Source organism: Mytilus galloprovincialis, chromosome 1 (assembly GCF_965363235.1).
Source record: "Mytilus galloprovincialis chromosome 1, xbMytGall1.hap1.1, whole genome shotgun sequence".
NCBI lineage: Eukaryota > Metazoa > Mollusca > Bivalvia > Mytilida > Mytilidae > Mytilus > Mytilus galloprovincialis.
In genome coordinates this window covers 85,697,036-85,724,975 of record NC_134838.1, presented here as the reverse complement: position 1 = coordinate 85,724,975, position 27,940 = coordinate 85,697,036, and the positions used below count along the sequence as shown (strand labels likewise).

Genomic DNA, 27,940 nt, shown 5'->3' with positions numbered 1-27,940 from the left:
ATTAAAAGTATACTGAAAAATATTGTTTTAAACACATGCATGTTCATGACTGTCGATACCTGTATCTTGGCATTGCACAAGGTCATGTTTTTTCTCTGACTGTTCATTACGTCTTTATTCTAAATCCATTAGATGTTGGATGTGTAATAATTGATGACCTAGTCTTAGATACATGATTGTTTTAACTTTTCAACTGATTTTTATAGTTTGTTCTTATGTTGTACTGTTACACCACTGTACCAGATTAGGGGAGGGTTGGTCGTGTTACATATTTGGTTTTTGTTCTTTATTTTCTACGAAAATTAGAACGTTAGTTTTCTTGTTAAGTTGGTACTTAACACTACAGAGAGATAACTCTGTAAAATCAGCTAAACGTTTTAATTACATTGTATAGTTAAGGAAATATTAAGCTTCTCGATGATCAAAACTAGTGTTTTTCAAACTGCTATATATCCAAAAAAAAATTTCTGAGAAAGTGATTGGTAGAAGTTTTTTGAAATTTTTATATTTTTGTTAAACTTTTAGGGTCAAAATAATTATTTTGTCAAAAATTTATGAAAATTAAACGAGCCAAATTATTTTAAAATAAATAGAATATATAAATAAAAAAAGAGGTGAGGCCTAGAAAATAATGGCATTAACCAGCCAGCATAACGTCGAAAACACTAAATGGAGAACCATATGGGGCACCGATGAGCAGATACTCCTCGACTCGCTCGTCCTCATGAATGAAAAAGAACAAACGTTATTTGGTGCAGTAATAGAGGAGATGGCAACATCTACGCTCTGAAGATTTGTAAAATTGTAATTGATTTTGTATTTTTCAGCTTTATATCGTTTGTTTTATTGGTTTTAAATTAAAGTATCTGCACTTGATAGATTGTTTGCTTAGGCACAATCTTCGATGATACATTATGGTCAGGCCATTACAACTTTTGACAAAGTTTCCCTAGATAAAACCATCTCTCGGGCTTCTTTTTAATCAAAATATTCTCGTCAAAGAAAGTTTGAATTGGTATCCTTGGCAGAAAAAATAATTTTTCTGAGTACATTGCAAACAAGATTTGCTGATCAGAGTTCATCAGTTTCATTTTAAGCAAAGTTTCTACTGCTAATTTATAATCCTCGATGAACACAGAAAGATATTCCGGTTTTCCAATAAAAAGTCCACCTGCTATATAAAATCTGCTTTGATACATTATTTTCTTTAGAGTAAGCCTAGGTTTGAAAAAATCAACTTGCGAAAATGAAATATGACCATCTTTCATACTTGTGAGCGGTTTTATTACAAAGGAATCAGATGTGTTGCTTCTCAGATAACCTATATCAATCCATGCAAGATATGACGTCGATAATATATTTTCGTTTATCACCTTTTCGACCAGTTCATACTTAGCATGCATTGCAGACGAATAAGCAGGTATTCCTGGATTAGGGTATCCTTTTTGATCGTAAATCTCTTTGATTCTTGGTAGCAAACTAAAAGCCCAAAGACTTGTTTGTTTCAAAATGAATACTTTCGTCAAATTCATTGGAAAATGACTGCGATATAATCTGAAGTCCAATGATAAATCTATGTCATCCGTATAAAGAATAACACAATTGTTCACATACTGAAAATTTTTCATCCAATTATTATATGTGTTTTTAGAAAATATTAAATTCGGAGTTTTGTTGAATGAACCTATGTTAAAATAAGCTGTGACTAGAGTTAGTTCGTCTCCATTACCACTGTGTTGGTAATTTGCTGGAACCGACAACTGAGGTGATGAATCGGACTTGAACTCTGAAAAATAAACAAGGCGCAATTATACAATGATGATATGAACACTGAATGGACTTAATTGTCATTTTATACCTTATTAACGGAGAATGGAGCTAAAACACGCTGATATTAGTATAAAAAAATATAAAACTGTGATCTACCAATGCACGCAACAGTTCTCGAAGCAAATAGGTTAAGCTCTTCTTAAGATTCTGTGTAGAAAGGTGATAAATTAATCTCCTTTCACTCAGGAAAACTGTTTTATCAATGTGCATAGAGAACGCAGCTGGTGCATCAGCCGTCTCCGTTGTGGATAACTGCCTCAATATTAGTTGATCTAAATTATCTAAATTTTTGTTATACCCTCGCTTTAAAAAAAACCGGGGTATGCTGTTTTACCTGTGTCTGTCAATCCGTCCATCCGTCCACCCATTAGTTCGTCCGTTCGTATCGTGAAAATATTCGTCGCATCGTTCTCAGGAACTACATTACAAGGATTTCAGAAATCTGGTTTCAGGGTTTATATAAGTCAGCTATACCGTGTGATGCGTTTACAGATTCATCACTCAACAAATCTCAGAGTCTGCTTACCTTATACTTTTCGTGAAGCATCATTAGTATGCAGTAGCTCTCAGATTCACTTGGTTCAATGGTCCATTTTCCAATTACCGATTTGATTCTGTTATTACACACTTTTTAAGCAAATTACTTCCCTTTGTCAATCGTACACTGGTTCCATACCGGACAAAAATGACTTTTGCTAATGTAAAACCTGATGAATTGAAAGTGATGTTTCGGCGGTTTGGCTAATTTTTCATGACAAATAATTTCTGATGTCAAAAGTATTTAGCTGAACAACAAATTAACGTAATTAAAAGATTTGAAAACCTTAAAGATTTCTCACATTACGCACTGGTAAATTTGCTCTTTTTGCTAGCTCTCCATTGGAAATAAATTTTATTTAATGTCCCTCATAAGGGAGGCAACTAGCAGAAGGGATTTCTAATTACAGGGTCAATTACGGGAATTGGCAAATAGCCTATTGCACTAGGTTTTCAGGAGATTGCTCTTTATGGAAATGGTGTATAAAAATCAATGAAATGTTTTAAGGCTTCAATACATTTTTGGGATTCGTTTGGGTATCACCGGCTTTTGTTCAAATGGTTTGTGTCATTGAAGTAGGTGTATGGTGTTTTGTGAATATAGACGGGTGGTGTAAGAGGGTATATTGCATGAATCGTTGAGCGTTGGATTCCGGAATAGTCGATTGAAAGTAAATTTAAAAATTGTTATGTATTCTATTTTGTGCCATTTTTTGCTTAAATCATGGGATACTTTTCATATTGACGAATCCAGTCAAATTAAATTCTCAAAAGTATATCACTACAACGTGTTGAACAGAGCTGTACATTATTATAGATCTTGTTTTCAATTTTAATAAAATGAAGAAAACAAAAAGATAGCTGTGTTACTATTAACATCTTACGCAGTTTCGGTTTAGGATTTGTTCGTGTGCAAATCTGCAACATTATGTATCTTTACTATCCGGTTTTGTATTTCTCGAGCTAGACAGAGAAGCAAAACTCTCCAACGCACCTTTTCTCCATCCAAATAGAGTTTGATCGAGTCCTTCAAATTGGTTTTGTTACCTCAATCTTTGGTCTTTATAAAGGTATTTGATTTGCATATCGGTAACCTACTTTAGAAAGGTTTTAAAAGCCAATGATGTATACGAAACTTAGATGCCATACCAATAAGCATTGATCTTCCAACTGTTCAGACGTTACGCGCGATGTTCGTATCTCATTGGAAAATCGGCGTAGTTGGCAAGATACAAATCCAAAATATATAATTTTGTGATATCATACATGTATTCATTGCTATTGTACGTATTTAAAAAAAAGTGTTTTTTAAAGTAAAAATGGAAAAAAATAATTGTTGAAACTGTTTTATGATGCATGCAACAAGCTTCATTAAAAAAAAAAAAACGGTTATTTTTAGGCTGTCCGCGTAACATATTTCATTTATTGTTACCACTAAACTATAATTTTCGTCTAAACCACTTATAATTTGAAAAACGTTATTTTCCATTATTTAACAGAAAGGTTCCTTCAGTCTTTTATGCATTTTTTTATGACGTTATAATGACGTCATAGAAAAAAAGCGTTCCATAATATAAGGGCAAATCTGTTCCACGGGAAAAAATAGGATTACCATGATTACAGATTTGAGAATCAAAAAAAACATTTATCTAACATGCCGAAAGGTTAGTATTTGTATTTACTACATCTATGTTAATTTGCTTAAGAATTTAACGACCAGTATCCTGAAAAATGATATATGGCAAATATGAGCGATATACACTTTATCGCTATTTGTCCGCCATTACTGGATATCATAAAGGTTCTCGTAAAATGTTGACGTCATATAACATAATATCTGACGCCACAATAGAAAAGTGATTGTTGTATGCGTCAAAAATTCAAGCGGCCGGGTCAGCCGAGATTTGCGATAAGATGTATTTTTCAAAGGCTTATTTTACATTTGAAGCTTTGAACATGCTTATTTTTTCGGAACTATTTATTGAGTACAGTATAGCTTTAATATGTTTAAATAGTATAATAGTGGTAATAATGGAATCCGAAATTTTAATTTACTTCATTCTTTTAAGACAGGATTCATTGAGGACTTGTGTAAACGCCAAAAAAAAAAAAGAAGAAAAAAAAAGCAGGAAGTTGATGAACCAAATTTCGCGGATTTAATGTTTAAAATAACAGCGGAACAGAGGAATAAAACTTTTTATTCAATCTGAAAATGTAACGCCGAACAAGCGATTATTAGCGTAAAGTACGATTTATGTGATCAACAAAATAAATGTATGACCACACAAATTTATAGAATAAAGTATAAATAAGAAAAATTGTTAAGGCCTTTCTGTAGATATATGTATGTTGATGGGTTTATTTTGTATAGGCGAATGGTTGTTGTTCTAAAATCATTTTAATCCGAACGCACTGCCGTGCTTAACGTCTCTCTCTCTATATATAAATGTGTACAATTTCGTACCTGATGGAAGTTTTTTGTCGTACCTAATAGAACTTTAAGGTTTGTATGTTTACCATTCCGTACATTATTAAAAATGTACATGTATGCATGCCATTGCGTACCTCACGGAATGTTTACATGTATGTCATTTCGTACCTCATGAAGATTTATATCATTTATACCAAAATAGACTTTAGGTTTTGTGACCCTTTTTATTGCATTTTCTGACAAAATCAACTGTAAATAACTATAAAGGAAACAGTGGGCAGATAACTATTTATTTGTTGGTTAATTAACCGCAAAATTTTAGAGTTTAACACTTAATTAAGGACAAATCCATGCATACGAACAAAGTGTATTTATAACTTTAAAATTTTTGCAGTGCTGCTCAATCAATTGAAACCAATCATCGGTCCTAATAACATTTTTACGTCTAGATGCATCATTTTATTTAGGTTTTATTTTAAAAAACCCCGTTAAAATCAAGAACAAATTACAAAGATATGAAACGGAACCATTAACACGTATTATTAAGTCCATGAGGTACGAAATAGTAGATCCATTTGGTCCATAAGGTAGGAAATGGATATTATCATGGGTACGAAATTGTAAATGTTGGGTACAAAATGGCAAATTTTGGTACGAAATGGCAGAGGTACGAAATGGTCATAATGTGATTTAAGTACAAAACAAATTAAAAAAGCAAATATATTAATACACTACAACAAACGACAACCAATACATAAAAGGTATGCTTATAATTTTGCTACAGCCACACATTTTCTACATGGTGGGGTTGATATAAAAATAAGAAGATGTGGTATGATTGCCAATGAGTCAACTCTCCACATGTGACCAAAGTATACAGCAATTTAGAACTAAAGTTTACTGTATGGCCTTCGAACCAACAATGCGAAAAGCAAATTTCTCAGAAAAAGGTAAAATAACACAAATACTGAATTCCGAGAAATATTCAAAACGGATAGTCCATCAAATGATAAAACACATCAAACGAATGGACAACTGTCATATTCCTGACTTGGTACAGGCTTTTTCAAATGTAGAAAATGGTGGATTGAACCTAGTTTTATAGCGCTAAACCTGTCTGTGTCTGTCAGCTATGGCAGACCCCGAAATGTCAAATGTAAATTAATTCAAACTAGAAAGCTATCGGCCATATTCATATACATAACAATGAACGGAAAACAAATATGTTAAAAAGCAACAAACAACACAAATGAATAACGTGCTCCTGACTCAGGACAGGCATATACAGAAAGTTGCACATACATAATCATGATTTCGGGTGCCCAATCTAAAACTTTGGTGATAAGGCAGAACACACATCAATTGAGCGCTGTTACTTTGCTTTAAGTTTTTTATGATTGTGCATGTACCCACATTGTGTCTTGGATGGATATCCCTTATCCTTGTGTTTCTATTGTGTAAGAACTTTTTGTAAAAATCATATGCAAAGGGGTTGACTCATCAGATTGATACAGAGCTAAACAATAAGAAGAAAACCCATATAACCGACTTTAAACTGATTCACTCTATAAAGATTATTCGCAGAAACTATGTACCCTAACAAACCAATAGAATCTGCTCAAGTAGAATATAGGGCAAATTAGTTCCGGTATAAAACAGATTGAAGAAATAGAAGTTCCGTAATAATATTAGTTCCAAATGAAAAAAAATTATTCTGGAATTTTATTTCCACTGTAATAAATATAACAGTATATGTTCCTAACGGAATAATGGTATAGAGAAAAGAAAATTGTATGTCTTACGAAAACAAATTAGCCTTTCCAATGTTCTACTTTTTTTACCCCAAGACAAGAGTAATATTTCGAATGGATGATTCTACAAATTAAAAATCATTTTACAACATAATAAGCTCAAACAACGGCTAGTTTTTTAGAAAAGCTTTTACTTGTTAGTTATACTACAATTGATAGGATAGGTCACGTCGAATTTCACGGCGATTCGACGGGAAATATTTTCAAAATTAGCTAAAATATTTTCAAAATTAACTGAGATGATTTCCTAGTAGCAATACTATATTATTTCGGTTTGTAATAGATTTAATTTGTATTTCTTTATATTTGTCAGATTTCTCTGTTTTCAGTCAAACATTTTTTCTCTTTTAAAGCACCACCAGTCACTTAATCAGACAGCTTTAAAAACCAGATAGACTATCTGAAAATTAAATGCGATGAGCTAGAACAGCACAGCAGGAAGCAGTGTGTAAGGCTTAGCGGTGTACCATATACTTTAGGTGAAAATACTAATACAAATATTATAGAAATCGCCAATAAATTAGGTGTTGATATGCAGCCAAATGACATACTGATTAGTCATCGTACAGGGAGAGCTAAACCTAGACAGATTATAGCTCGAATACCAAACCATAATTTAAAAAAGAAACTACTGAAGGCATCCAAACAACTAAAAGACAGACCTGACCTACAAGGTATTTCTATTAACCAAGACCTAACCGTAGCAAGAAGTGGTCTAGCTTACGAAGCACGACAGTTAGTTAGAAGGAAGAAAATCAAGTCAACTTTTGTGGTAGATGGTAAAATATATGTATATGACTTATCAGAAAATAGACATGTTATCCGGAACGAAATTGAATTCTCCAAGATGTTGAGCGTATGCCATATCGACACAGACATCTCAGATGATGAATCTACACCTGAAAAACAACCTGTATCTGATGAAGTAGTGATGGGAAATGGGAACTGAATCTATCCTGAACGTTTATGTTTTTTCGCAAACCGCTATCTTTATATATAATTAAGATATTACTTGTACTAAATCTCAGTCTGAAATAGTAATTTGAAACTGTTCTGAGTAAAGAATATTATTTTTCATTTTTGAAACATCTGCAACTGTAATGTTGGGTCTGTTCGAATGTCTTTTCTTGATTTATTGTCAAGAACTGGTTCTCTTTCTACATTTTATTAGTTTAATTCGAATATGTTAATACAAGTTGTCTCCTTAGACAAATGATACTATAAGGCAGCATTCATTAAGTATTATGCACTGCTAAAACTTTTGAAAAGATATTTTCATAAAGTTCATATTATGCTACTTGAAGATGAATGAAAAAAGATAAACAGACTAAGCCAACATTCAGATTTTTCTGTATTCCTTGACATTACTATTTTGATTTGAAACATACCAATTACAAGAACTAAATCTTCTATTTTTTTTTTTTTTTCTGTTTGTTTGGTTTTTTTTTGGTTTTTCTTTATTTGTTTTCTTTATTTGTTTGTTTTTTGTTTTGTTTCTTTTTTTGGGGGGGGGGATTGATTGTTTGTTTGTTTTTTCTTTTTCTTTTCCATTTTATCATAGAAACATTTGCATTTAATACCTTGTCCATACTCATTCAAAAAAATTTTTTTTTTATTTTTTTTTATTTTTTTGTTGTTGTCCAGTACATAAACTGAAAACATATGGAAAGATCCTATACTAAGTTGGATCTTTATAAGTAAAGTCACATTGGAAGGCCTTAACCAACAACTAAACAAAATTTGTGTATATATGTTTATCTTGTTCTTTTTATTTTATTTTGTTTTATATGCCTGTTCTGTGGTTTGCCATGCTTTATGTCTGTTTGAAATTGTTTATTATATTGTTGAAGCCCCACCCTTGTACTCTATACCGTCATTTTTTTATAACTTTATATGTCTACTGATATAACTATTTATAGAATAAGGGTGGGGTTAAATTATACGAGGTCAACTCGACTTCATCATAAAAAATGTATTGACATGAATACTGTTGTTCTTGTATTACTTATGCTTCGATATGGTTATTTAGGGATCACAATTGCTCTATTATATACTGTTATTTTTGAATTAGATCAACTTCCAATAACACCATTTTCAAGTACACGATTAACTACCAAAGTGTGTAAAGACGTATCAAGATGCCTTTTTGTAAAAACTGAGCTTATTTGTTATTTGATATTTCTTGTAGTTTTTATTATATTGCTTTCTGGTGATATTGAAACAAATCCTGGGCCATCATTTGCAAATGATTTTAGCCTAAATGATTCAGTTTCGAATTTAGATCTGCGCGATTTGATCACATTTACTTGCATTAATATTCAAAGTGTTAAATCAAAACTTGATATTTTGGAGGCAGAGCTTGGGGATAGAGATATAATTATGTTAACAGAATCTTGGTTAAAGCCGAATATATCCGACAATTCAGTCGCATTATCAAACTTTAAGGCTCCTTATCGTAACGACAGAGAAGGTGATAAGCTTGGAGGGGGTGTCATGATTTATGTAAAACAAAATATCCCAAGTAAGCGACGAAATGATCTAGAAATCAATACTCTCGAATGCTTATGGGTTGAAGTAGTAGTTAAGGATTGTAAAGTTTTGTTTGGCCTATTTTACAGACCTCCAGATTCACCATATCATATTTGGAATCATATAAATCAGTCAATCGAAAACGCAGTAAACAGCGGTATAAAAAATATTGTGGTCATGGGTGACTTCAACGAAAACTTACTACTGGCCAACCGTAATAATTTAAAAAACATATTATTAGATAATGGTATGCACCAAGCAATTACCGAGCCAACATTTTATTGTGAGAATTCCTCATCACTTCTCGACCCCCTTATAGTTAATGATATCCATATTCTTGCATATCACGAAGTGAGTGAAAATATTTTAGAAGCAAACACTAGGTTCCATTGTCCAGTAAGTGGAATACTGAATTTGCACAAACCGAAATACACCCAATTTAAACGTAAGGTTTGGGATTTTGAAAAAGGGGACTACGATCGCTACTGCGAGGAGTTAAGACAAGTTGACTGGGACACAATACTTGATACAAATTTAAATAATGCAGTCTCCATTGTTACACAAAAAATTATAGATGCTGCTAACAAGCATATTCCAAGTAAACTAATTGTTGTTCGCACGAAAGATCCTCCTTGGATGACGTCACTTATAAGGAGACAAATTCGTAAACGGAAACGTTCGCACAAAAAAGCAAAAAAATACAATACTGCTGAGTCTTGGGCAAACTTTAAGAAAATTAGGAATGAATGCGTAAACTTGATTAAACTAGCAAAAACCCATTATTTTGAAAAACAATGTGAATCATTACATTCAAACGTAGATTCCATTAAGAATTGGTGGAAAAAATTGCGCAACCTGGCTGGATTTCCTTCCAAATCCTCAGACTACCCCCCTATTTTATTAAATGATACCTACTTAGACGATAATAAGGATAAAGCAAATGCATTTAATCGTTATTTTTGTGATCAATCGAGTGTTGATGACTCATCTGCAAATATCCCAGAACTAAATTTAGATGAAATCATACATACATTAGATAATATCATTATAACGCAAGATGAAGTTTATGACCAACTTCTCCTGTTAGATGTGTCTAAGGCAACAGGCCCCGATAGCATCAGTCCAAGATTTCTTAAATATGCTGCTTTAGAATTAAGCTATCCCCTGGCTCTGTTGTTCAATAAGTCACTTCAATTATGCACTTATCCGTATGAATGGAAAATAGCAAATGTGATACCAGTTTTTAAGAGTGGTTCTCAAGAAATTTTATCAAACTATAGACCAATCTCTCTGTTATCTATTATTGGTAAAACGATGGAAAAATGTGTTTTTAAATATTTATTTAATTTCCTTTCTTGTTATAAAATTATTACAAACTTGCAATCAGGTTTTATGCCTGGAGATAGTACTGTTAATCAACTTATTTATATTACAAACGATATCGCTAAAGCCCTTGATTTTGGAAAGGAAATAAGAGTTGTGTTTTGTGATATCAGTAAAGCGTTTGACCGGGTCTGGCATGAAGGCCTCCTTCATAAACTAGAAAAATATGGAATAAGAGGGGACTTATTAAAATGGTTTAAAAGTTATTTATCTGAAAGAAGACAAAGAGTTGTCATAGGAGGACAGACCTCTGATGTGTATAGCATTAATGCAGGTGTCCCCCAGGGCTCAATTTTAGGACCTGTATTATTTTTACTATTCATAAACGATATTGTATGTGACATATCATGCAACATCAGACTTTTTGCTGACGATACGTCATTATATATAGTTGTTGAGGACGAGTATGCTACATCTGAATTGATGAATTCTGATATAGAAAAAATTCACCAATGGTCTCAACAATGGCTTGTTAATTTTAATCCAAGAAAAACTGAAACCATGACCATATCTAGAAAAAGAGCAAAACCCCATAATCCACCAATATATATGAATGATACACTGATACAAGAGGTTGAAGAACATAAACATTTAGGGTTAATTTTTCAAGAAAACGGTTGTTGGGAAAGTCATGTAAACTATATTATTGATAAAGCTACGCCTCGCTTAAATCTTATGAGGAGTTTAAAGTTTAAGCTATCGCGTAATAATCTACAAGTTATATATATCAGTTTTATCAGGCCTATTCTTGAATATGCGGATACTGTGTGGGATAATATACCAATTTATTTAAAGGACAAACTAGAGAGCATTCAAATAGAAGCGGCTCGTATAGTCACAGGTGCCACTAAGCTTTGCTCTAAATCTAATCTTTATAATGATACTGGTTGGGTATCTCTGAGTGAAAGAAGATCCAGACATAAAATTATTAAATTCCACGAAATGTTTCATGATCAAGCTCCTAATTATCTCTGTAGTCTCGTACCTCAACAACTATATCAAGTCTATAACTATAATACTAGAAGTGCATTTAATGTCCAAAATATGAACTGTAGAACTACCTTTTATCAAAACTCTTTCCTACCATCTGTTATTCGTGAATGGAACAGGCTTCCACAAGACGTTAGATGTAATCCATCAAAATTTACACTTAAAAATTACATAAATCGAGATACTAAGAAAGTCCCTACATATTATAATACTGGTTGTAGAAAAGGCCAAATACTTCACGCCAGACTCCGGTTGAACTGCAGTGGCTTAAATGAACACCTTTTCCAGAAAAATATTGTTCTTTCAAGCCTGTGTAAATGTGGGCAAGATGAGAGCAGCAAACATTATTTGCTAGAATGTCATAATTATAGACTCATCAGGGCACAAACCATTTCTACACTACCAATATATAATGTACAAACATTAGTATCAGGTAGTGAACTCATCAGTGATGAGGAAAACGAAAATATTTTTAAAGTTGTACAAAGATTTATTTTAGAAACAGGGAGATTTGGTCCATAACAATTATCTTTATGTCGATGTCGATTTAGATGTTGAAACTTTGATTTAATGTTACCTTTTTTTAGGAACATTTACACATTTCTCAGATACATGAACCATAATTATAATAAAAAGAGTTGATCCCATTTTTCGATCAAACTGACTTCTGAGTAACTGGCAAACCACAGAATAAACATGCTAAATGTGAATTGAAAATTAGATTATACGAGTTTCTTATATACTATGTTCCTAATTCTGTCATTTTTTCTTAAGGGAGACGGATTTATATAAGTTTTTCTTGTTTCCGAATCCCTGTATTTATATTGTATATTTATATTTCATGCACTTTTTGAATAAATATTGTTTAAACTAATCAGACAGCTTAACTTAACTTGGTACAGGTCATTAGGGTCAAGTGTATACTATTTGTAACCTTCAGACGATACCCAATGAGTTCTTAACTATGTCGCAACGTAGTTTTACGGTATACCTTCTTTGAGAGACTTGTGATTATAAACTCTTGATGTTGTGTTTCACTATGCAGTATATGTTATATGTAACAAGTGGTGAAACTTTGATAACGTATTTGCCTTGTCTTGTCTTGCATTAAAAAAACACCCAAAACATCAATATTTGTTACAAATGTAACCAAATCGTCTAATATTTTATAACTGATTTAACATTTTGGAAGTCAAGATAGGATATAAGAATATCGTAATAATATACCATCATTTAATTCTGCTTAATATATTGAAATGTTTATCCACTGTAATCAGATTTACTAAATTTCTAGAAGTTGAGTTAAATGTTGTACAATGGACGAGGAAAAAATGTCCACAACCAGATCTAACAAGAGTTAAACAACAAAAAATACAGAAATTCAACGAAAGTTCAAAACGGAGAGTACCTTAAGGTTTTTTTTCTCTCCAACAAATCAATTCGTGTTGGCCCCAGGTGACTTTTAAAACGGAGGTATCACGGTGGGTATGGTTGTCCTGCGAGAGAACGTACTGTGCTGGTGATTCGGTCCTGACGGGTGCTGGGATCAATGAAAAAATGTAAACAAAGACGAAAATGATGATTTTTGATGTTTTCACTCATAAAAAATGGAAGAAAACAGTTGAGATTTTTCAATTTCGTTTCTTATGGGTTCATATATAAACCATTAAAAAATTGACCCTCTAAACTGTTTCAGTAAGCGTAACACAAAAATGCTCATTTTCAGAAAATCTCGAACTGAAAAAATAAAACAAAAATGCTCATAGAGTCCGCTTTCTATACCGCAATCCACACGACAAAACAATTTTGTAAAAAAACATTGCAATTTCTTAAAATTTAGCATTTTCTCAATTTATGCATGTCCTGATACTGTGCTGGTGGGTCCTGTCATTGTGCTGGTGGGTCCTGATACGGTGCTGGTGATTTTGGATAAGAAGTTGGTCATATTTGAAACAAATGTTACAAAATCAATAAAATTGGGCAGATAATTGTTGCCAACAGGATCTATGACTCCTATTTTAGCTCTTGTGCATCCATTTGGCTGTTTAATATGTGTTTTCAAATTATCTTAACTTGTATTACATAATAACATAAAAGGGCAACATCTTTCGTCCAATATCAGATAACAATATATAGTATCTAAAATAAGTTAAAAATTCCACAATACTATATAATTCATTTTATGTGTCAATTTGTTCGAAAAAAGTCGAAAAGAAGAGAGTTTAAGTTAATGTCATGATTATCTGTCGCTTTCTAGATCTATGCTTAGCATTTATTTCAGATGACATGGACTCCTCACCCTGATGACCCTGCTGCCTTTCATAACTTCATCCGTATACATATATTAATAGATAAACGAAAGGCTGCAACTGGTATTTTTGTATTTAAAATGATTCGTTGTAACGAGAATATTTGTGGTGAATGGAAACTGTGAGGGTCAAAATCTTAAATTGCTTATAAATGTTGCTGGACCTAGTTTCGTTATCTGATCCGAATTTTCTGAAATGTGCAAGGTAGATAGACATTTTGATTTGTTTACTCGGTAATGAACCCTTGTGTTGATCCCATGGTAAACATAACAAAAATCTCTGTACAAGGTCTGTGAATTTTCTACAAAAATAGTGATTTTATTTTCACTAAATTCTCTTTTTTCTACTAAATACAATAATGAACTATAATAAATAATAATGCTTTGCAAGAAGTTTCCCCTTGATATATGCACATTTCGTAATTGACATTGTCATAAACCGTACACGAAAAGATAAAATATTGATATAAGTACTTAATTTGCATCTTTGAACCCCCACCCCGGCTTGTTTTTTAGGAGCCTGGGGTGTCTAAAAATGGTCGATTACAGACAGCCGAGTACGCATTTTACTTTCCAGGCGTGTTTATGTTTTTTAAATATAAATTAAGGCTACATTTTAATATAATAATTCTATGAATTCACAATATAAAAAAATGCAGAAAAAAAAAATGAATGAAGTGAAATATCTTAGTAAGGAGTCATAACTACAGAGATGGTGTGTTTGACACACAAAACTTAAAAGCTTAGTGATATTACCAATATTAAAATAAAAGTGTATTTTAGTTGGGTAATTTTTCCATTTACTCATTTTCAATTATAATCAAGGCACATTTGATTTTTATTCATGAAAAATATTTAAATATAGAAAAGTAGGACACATTGTTCACTTCCTCCCCCGTAATTCTTTATGAAAAATATTTATTTTGAAATGAAAAAGCTAAGAAATCTTAGGTTTTTTAGTGTTTTCTAGGTTATCTCGTCTTCATTCTCTGACATATTCTAGCTTGCCCTTTCATAAAATAGTGATTTTTTTTAGTGTTTTATCGAATTTTCGAAAAACAAATACCTGATAACCGCTTAGACAAAAAAAAATATGTTGGAAAAATCTTACAGCAAGTGATTCTTAATAGCTATAGCCTCGGTCACACCTTACCGGATAGCTCGAACGGACGCCTAACGGATAAAAAAAAAAGTTATCCGTTGACAAAATTTGTATCTGTTGGGAGTCCGTTGGTGTACTAACGAACATGTAACGAATGCCAAACGGACACACAACGGACACTGAACGTACGTGAAACGGATACGTACCGGACAGAATGGACGTCGAACGTACATCCAACGGACGAGTACCGGATAAAACAGACACCGCTATGGAAGCGTAACGGATAAAACGGATGAACAAAATAATCTGAAAATTAAAGGCAATAAACCATCTAAAAATTAAAGGCAATAAACCATGAGAAATTTCAATTGGCATTTGTCCATTTTACATCCGGTAGTCATCCGTTTTATCCGTTATCCTTCCGTTAATATCCGTTTTACATCCGTTTTATCCGTTAGGCGTCCGGTAGACATCCGTTGGTGAGTTGGTCTACCGGATCTCCAACGGATGCATAACGGATACGTAACGGATACAAAACGGACGAGTACCGTACAAAACGGATGCCTAACGGACGTTCAACGGACATTTTATCCGTTGGACGTCCGTTCAAAGTTTGAACATGCTCAAAATTTTCCACCGGACAGAACGGACGTCAACGGATAAAACGGACGCTTAACGGACATGCAACGGATATGGACGGACGCCTAACGGATAAGAACGGACGTCAAACGGACATGAACGGATTGAGAAAAAGTTATCCGTTAGGCGTCCGTTCGAGCTATCCGGTAAGGTGTGACCAAGGCTAATATAAAGCCTCGGTCACACCTTACCGGATAGCTCGAACGGACGCCTAACGGATAACTTTTTTTCAATCCGTTCATGTCCGTTAGACGTCCGTTCTTATCCGTTAGACATCCGTCCATATCCGTTGCATGTCCGTTAAGCGTACGTTTTATCCGTCGTCGTCCGTTCTGTCCGGTGGAAAATTTTGAGCATGTTCAAAACTTTGAACGGACGTCCAACGGATAAAACGTCCGTTGAACGTCCGTTAGGCGTCCGTTTTGTACGGTACTCGTCCGTTTCGTTTCCGTTTTGTATCCGTTACGTGTCCGTTATACATCCGTTGGAGGTCTGGAAAATAAATTCACCAACGGACTTCTACCGGACGTTTAACGGATAAAACGGATGTTGAACGGATGAGAAACGGACTTCTACCGGACGTATAACGGATAAAACGGATGATGAACGGATCTGAAACGGATAAATGCAAATTGAAAATTTCGCGTCAGAAATGCCAATTATTGGTATGTCAGATTTCTTAAGGTTCATGAATTCTTATTATTCATAATCGATCTTAGAGTATAGGCACGTCTTCACAATCAAACAGTTCTTATTCAGGCCAGACACTGCCCTTTGGCGGAATTTTGAAGAATAAACCAAAACCAGTTACACAGAAACATTTTGAATATATATGCAATTTACACGTATTATTATTGTCGCCTTTGATTTTTCCGTATATCTTGTTCATCCGTTTTATCCGGTACGCTTCCGTTAGGTGTCCGTTTTATGCGGTACTCGTCCGTTGGATGTACGTTCGACATCCGTTCTGTCCGGTACGTGTCCGTTTCTCGTACGTTGCATATCCGGTGTGTGTCCGTTATGCATCCGTTACACGTCCGTTTCATTCGGTCAGTACATAAACGGACTCCCAACAAATACCAATTTTGTCAACGGACAACTTTTATTTTCATCCGTTAGGCGTCCGTTCGTCTTATCCGGTAAGGTGTGACCGAGGCTTAAGATACATTTTTCTTTTACAATCCACCTTTAAAATTTTACGGGAAACTATTCCAAGCTTTCACTGTAACCTCGCTCTAACTTATCCCCCTCCCTCCCCCACCCTCCCCCCAAAAAAACACCAAACAAACAAACCCGCAATACTATTGTCATTCTTATAGTCAACACTCAATTGTTCACAAACAAATGTGTTTTAAGCTGCTAAAGACATGATTCAAACGCTCAGAAAGTCCTTTGTTCTATATTTATGCAAAACCTTTCACATTTTTATTTTATGGGTTATTGTTGAAGGTCGTACGATGACGTATGGTTGTTAACACATACTTCCTTTGGTTTCTTATGGAAATTTGTCCATTGACAACAAACATACCACATCATCTACATTATATTAAGTATTGTATAAATTACAACGTATTTTGGTGATCTTGCAAAATGATCGTAATCCCGAAAATCGTAAACATATTTTCTTATCTTAAAAGGGGGCAAGAAGGGTTCCATTAACAGGCCAATAAATAAGATTACAGTTAATTTCATTTTTTTTTTTTTAAATAGGGGTATTTTTTCTCTCATAATAACAGTAAACAGATCCACAACAATGTCAATTTCAAGAAAGCAGACAACAGCTAATTAATCAACAACAGTACAGCATCAATACTCTTGAATATATGCCACTTTTAACTAAAATATAAAAGCACAGAACCAGGACATAGGAGCACAGAACCAGGACCGTTTTTCTTATCACCAGCACAGCGTCAGGACAATTCCGTTTAACGAACTTGCACGACTTTTGCAATATAATATTGTTGTAATATACTTTGCATGGTACTTATGACACATCAGAGAAAAATTAAGCAACAAAACAGTCGTTTTATTGCCGTTCTGATACAATGTAAACAAACCCACCAGCACAGAATCAGGACCCACCAGCACCCGTCAAGACCAAATCACCAGCACAGTACGTTCTCTCGCAGGACAACCATACCCACCGTGGGTATCATTGATAAAACACAAAATTATCTCCCTTTGGTGCAAAAATGCCATTATTTGGCATTAAAATTGAAATATCTTTTTTTAACTCATCGGTGACCTATATTTTTTATTGTGGTTTTCGAATAAGCTGTATATAAACTAAATAATTGTAAAATTTAAGCGATTTCTGTAATTCATTTCTTTTTTTATTTCGATATTACCTTTATTTCTCCTATTAGTTCAACAGAAAAAAAGGACATTAACAAAAATGTATGCTTCTTTTGATGGCAGATTGGGAGCGTAAATGAACGGTGACCCCATTTTTTTAATTTCTTTTTCTATTAAGTATTAGATAAAGTTCATTTATAGAAAAATATAGCGAAATCCTATATTAAATAAAAATTTTGATTTAGACCCGCGAGCCCCCTTAATTATCAAATGGCAAAATCAAGTGCTCAAATACATCAATCAAATAGAAAACAACTTTCACATTACTGACTTGGTACATGCCAAAAAAAACAAACCCTTAAAGAACCTGAAGTGTGGGTGTTGTGTACAGTAGAACAGCTGCAGTTTTATAGAGAGAATCTGTTGTGTGATTCTTTCCTACATTTCTCTTTTCAATTGACAATTTCTGCCACTTTGAACATTTACCAATTGAAAGTACATAGTATTGCACACTTATTTTGAGAGTGGTGTCTGTTGAACTTGTGTTTGTCTAAAATAATGCAGACTATATGACTACTTTAATGATGTAAATGCAGGTCAACTGTAATTAGAAAAATATTCAGACAAATAAGAATATGACTGGATTCAGATGAGTGTTGAACTACTCGGGAAAAGTTTTATGAAACTTGGGACAGTACCATGATAACAAAAGTTTGAAAATATTTTTTTTACAGTTAACGTTAAGATTTATTCTGTCCAATCCTCATAAAATGTATACTTTTTTTGACAGATTAGCTTTTATATGAGATAATTAATATCTAGCAATTTTTTTTAAATTGATAAAATTGAGAATGGAAATGAGGGAATGTGAAATGGACTAATTTTTGTGCAGAGATGGAAGGTGCTTGCTGAAATGTTATGACTTTGGACATACGCCTCTGCAAGATAAAAAAGAATGGAACATTCAGATGTCAGTTTTTGTTTGTTTTCTTTTTTTGTATTCCAATAAAAGATACCATCATTTTTACAGTCAAATTACACTTTAACACTGAGGACAGCAATTACAGGTGAGACTCGGGAGTTTCGTGAATCCTTAAAAAAAACCATCTCAAATTTATCAACTTGATGCCTTATACATGTTATGTGATTGCAAAATACATTTTGGCCGTATTAATCTATAAATGGGGGAATATAAAACAACTGTTCCATCAGTGCACCTATAGAACAAATGTCAAAGGACCCCTGTCCTGATTGGAACTCCTAATAGCTCTAGACAAAGGTAAAAGAGCCATCTCTGATTGACAGTATACATTTGCCAATGCCATGATCAGATGACTGTAGTCTTTTGAATTTTTCCATTGTCGTGATCATTCTGCCCTACAGTCAGGTTTGTATAAAACCTCAATTGAATTCAATTCACGGACAAATTAATAAAACACAAATGTGTAAGGGTTCTACGGAACCCAGTGTCTTGCCTACGTTTGCTGTTAATCGCAGGAGCTGCTCAACAAAAATGAGAAAAAATCAATAAAAATATTCCTATTCGTACCTCTCAAATTTTGGTTGAAAGGGTACGTAGACAATAAATGGGAGTTTTCGCCCATCTAATTTTTAGAATTATGCGTAAAGTGATGAAACTCATTAACCATTCATATTAAAGACCTAGGGTCTTTTGATTTGAGGTCCTTGGTTTGTGACCTTGAAATTAAGGTCAAGGTCAAAGGTTAATACGACGTTCTAGATTTTGACCCTTGCTTAAAATTCATATTTATAGATCATAAATCCATAGGAACTGACATTTTAGACTGATTTTCAATATTTTGATATCAAAATTGATCTTTACTGGTGGAAAGACCTTCAATTGTTCTCTGAACAATTGTTTTTTAATTTTAGATTAAGTTTGGTAAGTCGTGTACATCCCCCTTTATTTCTTACTTAATTGAAGAAATACAATAAATTAGCTGGTTTTGTGATTTTTTTAAGATTTGCAAATATTTAACAGAATTACATTATCATACAGAATCTTTTTTATATTTACCCCCTAAAAAAAACAAAAAACAAACCCACCCCCACGTTCTTTTAGTGTCTGTCCCATGTTGAGTGCATATGATTCAGTGGAAGTAGTTGTTTGCTATGTGTCACACTTGTTACTTTATTTTTTTGGGCATTAATAAGGCATGGGTTTTTCCATTTTATTTGTCTAAAACATTTGTATATGCCGTTGTCTTCTGTAAGATACTAAAGGGACATTCAAACTTATAACACAATAATAAACTGATATTGCCATGGCTAAAAAAGAAAAAGATAAACAAACAAACAACAGTATACAAAACACAACATAGAAAATTGTAGTCTGAGCAACACGAGTCCCATTAAAAATCTGGGGTTGATCTAATAAAGCTTGCTATAGAGTATTGGGTTTTCTCATTGTTGAACGGTATTATAATAGTCTGAAAAAATAACATATAAGTCATCTTGTATTAGATTAAAAAAAATAATATAGGAATACAATATATACAAAGTAATTGGAGTCAGAAAAAAACTTGTAAACTGCACGTCATACTCGTCTAATTATTTCATAATTTAAAAAACAAATGTCTGATACCGATACCAATAGTAATATATTCACTTGTTACCTATTACCTTATCTGCACGTTCCGCATCTGACAGGCGCACCACCAAACGGTGTATTTAGGATTTTGCTATACACGGGTAATAATCAAAGGGTTGACACTACTAAATCGACGGGTTCAAATAGAAAGATTTTGAAAGCAGAGAAAACTGTGCAACTTATAATCGGCATGACTTTATCAGATGACAATACCAATACTAAAATAAGGCTTACGCATAGTTATATACTTTAATTCAGTCACGGACCCGCGATATAACGGGTGTGTTCTAGTACTAATACAATAACATTCCCAGAGAATACACTGGTTTGTTGTTATATATAATTATATTGATATTACGGTTGCATGTATATGTTACAGGCATTTTCTAAATTTAGGCATTTTGTAAAATGCCTGAAAACTTTAGGCATTTTCTATAATGCCTGCAAGATTCAGTCATTATACATAATGACTAAATTTTCTAGGCATTTTACAAAATGCCTGGAAAAATTGAAAGGCATTTTACAAAATGCCTGAAATTATTTTATCGAATAAAATGTTAAGAAAAACAATTAAAAGCTTTGAACACCAGAGCTGTTTTATTTATGATAATTACTGAATTAAAAAAGAAGAGCTTTTATAAAAAATAATCCAGAATACATTTTACTGAATTATTACAAATAAACTCATTATAGATACCAGGACCAAATTTTATATTTACGCCAGACGTGCGTTTCGTCTACAAAAGACTCATCAGTGACGCTCGAATAAAAAAAATTGAAAGCCAAATAAAGTACGAAGTTGAAGAGCATTGAGGACCAAACATTCCTTAAAGTTTTGCAAATACAGCTAAGGTAAACTATTCCTGAGGTAGAAAAGCCTTAGGTTTTTAAAAATTCTAAGTTTTGCTTACACTTAATTTATAATTATGAGCATATCTCATTGATAACTCAAGTCAACACAGTTGACTACAATTCATACAAGTGTGACAGTGCAAAAAGCAGCTTCGTTTATTATTTTGGACTTTAATTTAAAATTCTCAATTTTGATATTTTAGACTTTAATTCTCTGTGTTTTATAATTCATATTATTTTATAATTTCGTTTCTATTTACATTTCATATCCAGGACTTAAAATCAACATGCTTTGGACATTGAGTGACATGTTTCAATCTGTTAGCTAATTAGTGACATTTTATCTTATTCATAATGTATGTTCTTAATTGTCTTAATCAGATTATCATTTAATATTTATTCTTCAAGTTCTAAAAATAGTTTAATCTTTGTCCGTGAACAATATCACTCAAATTAATTGTTATTTGTTATGTCTATACTTGTTTATTCAATTGTGTATAAATACTTGTGTATAATTTCTATAAGCAAGATTTGGACTCAGGACTTTACACTGAACACAGTCCATCTGTAATAAAAGTATTCGTATTCCATGCTGAATTATTGGTTTATTCATCGCTAGTTCCAGAGTCTCAAGAGTTAGTTTTCACCAGAGTTTCAGTCCCAGAGTTCTTATTGCTATTCAGAGCAATCGTTCGTTGTGTGATCAGGTGCATCACACAGTTTCAGTAACAAGAGGCCATTCAGTCAGGCTCTTGTTGCACACCCGACAAGTCACCCTCGTTTCCCCGGTGACACAAGCACAGACTTGACATTTTTGTTTATTTCTCAAAATGTTTGCACGACAGAGCTGTACACAATATTTCACCTGTTTTTAGGCAAATACTTTGTTTGGCGTAAAATCTGATTTAGCACTCCGACCACATTAGGAAAAATCGGGATCATCACACTTTTAATTCTTTCATTACCTTTACTGATATAACACTTAACGTAAGGCAACATAAGGTTTTGCAATAAGCACACACGTCACCAATGCATTTCTTCTTTTTCGTATGTTCCCCAAAAAAAAAAACCAACTATATTATCCACATCTGTTGACTTATAGCTTTAGACGGACTTAAACAGATCTGCCAATGAAGGGCGATCCCTCTTTTTCTTGAAACGCTTCTCTCACTGCACTGTTATTTTTTTTTCATCGTCAATTTTTAGCTATCTCATCTGGGCGGCTGTCTTCCGTCTTCGTCTGTTAACTTTTACAAGCATGGTATCATATGGAACTACTAGGTTAAATTTAACCAAACTTGGCCACAATCATCATTAGAGTATCTTGTATAAAAAAAACAGCAATCCGTTAATTAAAAAACGAACTTTTCTCTACTTCAAATGCTTCACTTTACTGTTTTGAATCTACATTTTCTAAACATGTGATTTTAAATGTTGTTCTAATGACAGAATAATTTGTCTTTTTGCCATTTTGACAAAATAATTATAAATTTACTGTTGGTATCATAAATACAGATGTAGTACATGTACGTACTTAACACGTAGTTTCACTAAAAAGAACATATCATAAGGCATAAAAAAAAATCGATCTGGTTTTTGGAGAATAACTTAGTTCTACCGAACTATTAGTTATTTTCTTTGCAAGATATTGTGCTTTTGTCAACTTTTGACATACGCATCTCAATGATATCCTCCTTCTACAAATTGCCTGAAACTCAACAGGCAATTTGTGGAATTTTGCTTCAAAATTTCAGTCATTTTACAAAATGACTAGGTATTTTTAGTCATTTTGTATAATGCCTGTCAAGGTTAGGCATTTTCTAAATTGCCTGAAAAATTAGTCATTTCACAAAATGCCTAAATTTAGAAAATGCCTGTAACATATATATTGCTGAGCTCACACTTTATTCGAATTCGATTCGCATTTACTAATTCGAATTAGTTTAATTCGCATTCGAAATTTTTTTTCGTCCTAACGTCAATTCTAATTCGAATTGCAATGCGCGTCAAATTCGCATTACTGTCCTAACGACTTTAACTTTTAATTCGTATTTACAAAAACGTATTTCTAATGCGAATTGGTAAATTCGAATTAGCCAACTCGAATCAATTCGAACTAAGAAAAAGAAGAGTGTGTGAACGCGATAGAGAATTCGATTTGCATTCGATTCGAATTCAATTCGAATTAAATGTACGTGTGGATACAATACAATGATTTTCATCTATCTGTATTTCATTCTATTCTACTATTATTATAGTGCAGGGCAATTGCATGGTGGACACTCTTCTGTCAAAGCAATTGCTGTCATGTTAAAATGTTTTGGGGACTTTTATTTTTCATCCACATATATAAGAATTACACCTGACAGGACAGGAGTGTTGTCTAGTGAGAAGCAAGAAGGTTTTTATATCAATAAAAGACTTTAGCAGGAAATCATTTTTAATATGTTTTATATTTCACAAGGAAACAACAAGTTTACCAGGCTAACATTGGGGTTATACATGTGCTGAAACATATAACCCAAAAAGAAATCATTATGGAGTATCCCCTGGTAGTGTTTGTAACTGGGAAATAATTTCCTTTATTGATTTAATTTTAACAATTTTCATAATTAATTTAAATCAACCATTCAGGTAAAACATTTCAACTTTCCAGACGCAAATGTTGAAAAACGTGACAGAAATAAAATATCTTACAAGACATAAACATGTAAAAAATAAATATATATGCTTACTAAAAATATTTTCATAATGTTACTTTAACCATCATTTTTAAAGTCCCAAACATAATTGCTCAGTTGATATGTGACATCCTCATGCGATACGAGAGAACTATAATTCTGATGCAACCCGAAAAGGCGGATTATCACAGACAAACATGACATTAAATCGTCATTATACGAACAAGAACAAACAGCTCTATGTTGCTTTTATATTTATCAATTTTCAGGAAACATTGCGAAAAATGATCTTGTAAAATGTGGTACATTCGTTAAATGAATTATTATTATTATTATTATTATTATTATTATTATTATTATTATTATTATTATTATTATTATTATTATTATCTTCAATATTTCGAAAACATGTGAAATAAATTTCAGGTCCATTTCATTAGTAAGGGGAGTCAGTTAAGTTTGTCTATTTTTAGATTACAGGTAATCATTTGACACTACGTATAACCTGTGTGACCTGTGTAGTGATTTTGATTTTACGATAAATTTATGAATCAACGATAATTTTATGAATGAACAAGAGCACCTGACCTCTTTCTTAAACACCAATTAAACATATAAAACCGTATTTAGTTAGAGATAATTCAGTCAAATTTTCAGTACTAAATCAACAACTGATATGATTCCATATTTTGTTTAAACATCGTACGAACGGAGAACGGAATCGCAGGTATAAAAATGCACTTTTCACTTGTAATGACAGCAAATCTATAATTTTTATAGATCGGTTGAAAACCCAAAACTAATTTGCATAATGGAAATTAAGGCGACAGCAATACATCGAAATGACCTCACGGTCATCGCGCGATGTAAAAATATTTCGTTATCGCTTACTGTCTGTCAATCCAGTAAATCAGTTTTCCAGACTTTTTTTCATGCTTGAAGATATTGATTTGATTTTAATGTACTGTTTTATCATTACAAGTTACGGTTCAACTTCCATTTTCACGATTTAAGCTTTTCTCCTTGTTCAGTTAAAGCCCTTTCCCTACAATTACATTTTTTGATGAAATACTTATTAGTTCTGTTCAAACGGAAATAACTCATTTTTGGTTTGTATTAGACATTGTATTTAGATAAATGACATTTTGGACTTTTTCCTTTTCTTAGTAAATTGTTTTCAAGAATTTAGTGGTAGGTTTGTTTGGTAATTTATGTAGTTTGAACCATGACAACTTATAGATCTAGTTAGAATTTCGTTCCATTACAATGAATTTTAATTTCAATAGTAGGGGACTATGTATTGCCATGCAATACTCGCAGAATGCTTGCTATATATTGCAAATGCTCTGAAATTTTTTATATGGTCTGAACTTCCAACTCATATTTTGTGTGCTAACTGGTACCAGCCTGGTATCTTTGTTCATTATACAAAGACAATTTAACTTTTTTTTGAAGATTATATGGTCTCAACATTAATTTCAGCTCTTCTTTTCAATTTCTACGCATAATACTATAACTAATACTACTCATAGTATATAGTCAATTTAAAATGCAACCGATGACCTTCAAATGATTTAGAAAATGTGATATTGTACCATATGGACAGATTTCAATTAAGATTAAACTGTTTTATACTTTTAGATTTTGGTAGTTATGCAATCTATAATAAAGAATACATTTGAATTTTATAACACTCGGCTAAACTACTTACGGGAAATCGACATGGAGCGAAACTGTCTGGTTAGACTGATAGTAGTGTAGAAACGACATTGGGTTCGAACAAGAAAGTGGGGTAAAACAAACCCAGATGCGGCCTAGAATCGAGGTGAAACGAACTAGATTATGCATCAATATCTATGAAAAATCTCTGCATGTACAGTACAATATAAACTAATTAATCATTGAATGCTCACCATAACCTTTTTGGACACCTATTGTACTTAGTGAATATTTAAAAAAAAGTTGACATAAAACACGATTCTTCGTATAAATTAAAAGTTATATTTGTATACCCCTTTTTTCGATCTGAATACACCAATTAAAAATCAGTATTTCAAGCCTAGCTTCAGAGTTGTAAAATATGACATGCTCACCATTTCTTGATTACATTTTATACCCGTTGTAATAAATACACGCTCCTTGTCGCTGTTCATTTCAACCTGTAGCCTTATTTTACAACACATCCTGATTAACCATTAAGTCCTGATAGAAGGTGAGATTTTGGTAACCTTTATCACGATTAAGGATAAAATATTTATATAACATTGAAACAAACATTAACGATTCATATTTACATCTTTTGACGCAAACGTTTGCATCATTTATATAAGTTGGTTTAAATTTGATACGTCTGGGCCTTTTTAAACAAGTCCAAATAATTATGACGTCTTGAAAAGCATTTTTTTCTGGGACGCCTTCCTATTACGTCATAACGCTGAAGTCATTTTTCCCGTCTGGACTTTCAGAGAATTTTGGGGAGAACTTTAAGACCTAAATACGTCTTTGCATGAAGCCTTCATCGCCGGCTAGAAAATTTTGAATAGTTACAAATTATAACCTGTTTGTGCTTATTGTTGCAAAATATTTCCAGAAATATTCAAAAGAACTGATAAATATATAATACAATTCCATTAAAGATGAGCAAATTTACTTTGATTTCAAAACTGTTTCCAAGAATTTCCAAAAACGCGTCAATTCCGGAGAGTGTATAATATCAAACTCGGTAAACTCTGATGGGGATGATCTTATCTGGAAATTTGGGTCTGCCAAATTTTACCGAGTTTGTTATTCTATACCATTTCTTTTGAATATTCCTGGACATATTTTGTCTACATAAGCACAACGAAAGCTAAGGCCATGTAACTATGCAAAACTTTATAACCGGCAATGAAGATTTTTAAATTCATGTCAAAATTGGATCTCAAAGTTACCCTCAAAATTCTCTCTCGATATCCAGACGGGGGGGAAAAAAAAAGCTTCAGCGTTATGACGTCGTAGGAAGATGTCAAAGAAAAAAATATAGCTTTAATAGACGTCATAATCATTTGGACTGGGCGTTTAACTTGAATTTACTGTATTTATGTTTAACATCACTGTCATATGTAAGGGTAACGTTTGAGCGCTCCAAAACATATCTAAACCTGGAAAATTGAGTATCTGCCTGTCCCAACCCAGGAGTCTGTATTCCTATGCTTGAGTGTGCCGCTGTCTACCATAATTATTCTCTACTTATTGTTGTAGTTTATGTCTAGGTTTTGATTTTTCCTTATATTATTTCACATTTTTGTTTCACCTCAGACCTTTCCTGTCTCGTTATAACGTAAAGATGGTGGTCTTGTTTTAGAGCGGTACGTTGAACATGCATGCATGTATGGTCTGATAGATTGATGATGTCTCGTTGGGAATCTTATCACATCTTTTTTTTTGCATATCAGCGTGTCTCGAATAAATAAAGTATCATTGGGTTAATGTAATCCCTTCTCTTCTTATCAAATTACATACCTTGAAATACCATGTAAGTGCCCATGAACAAAGTGCAAATTACTTTTAGAAAAGAATAAATCTTTTTGTAGCATCTCGGCCGCCTCTGAAATTATATCGAGAAATGTAGAATTTCAATTACTAGATGCAGTAAAAGATAATATATCCGACACTTAATCTGAATTTGAATGATCTTCATTAAATTCATTCTCAGTCAGATAATAAACAGAAATATATTTTATGATTAAAATTATGTGCTTGTTATTTACCATCGTGTCAGTTATTTAATGTGGTGGATTACTATATGAACAGTGATGCATGACAAAATTTGTTATTAGTTTTAAGCATTGAAATATGTTGATACTATAATACTATGGATTGGTAATTTCTCGGTGCAACATTTTTTCAAAGTACAATACGCGATTTGCTCCAAAATAGTTTCCGTTTTACCTACTCTGTAA

At 32.8% G+C, this 27,940-nt stretch overlaps 1 protein-coding gene across 1 annotated transcript; it reads right to left on the bottom strand.

The window, feature by feature from the left end:
• Window positions 1-808: 808 nt before the first annotated feature.
• LOC143042596 (protein HtrL-like) lies at window positions 809-27,735 on the bottom strand. The gene is made up of 2 exons (XM_076214997.1): window positions 27,501-27,735; window positions 809-1,786 (listed from the first exon to the last, which is right to left on the bottom strand). The coding sequence occupies exons 1-2, from the start codon at window positions 27,523-27,525 to the stop codon at window positions 927-929; spliced, it is 885 nt and encodes a 294-aa protein (XP_076071112.1). The 5' UTR covers window positions 27,526-27,735; the 3' UTR covers window positions 809-926.
• Window positions 27,736-27,940: the final 205 nt, after the last annotated feature.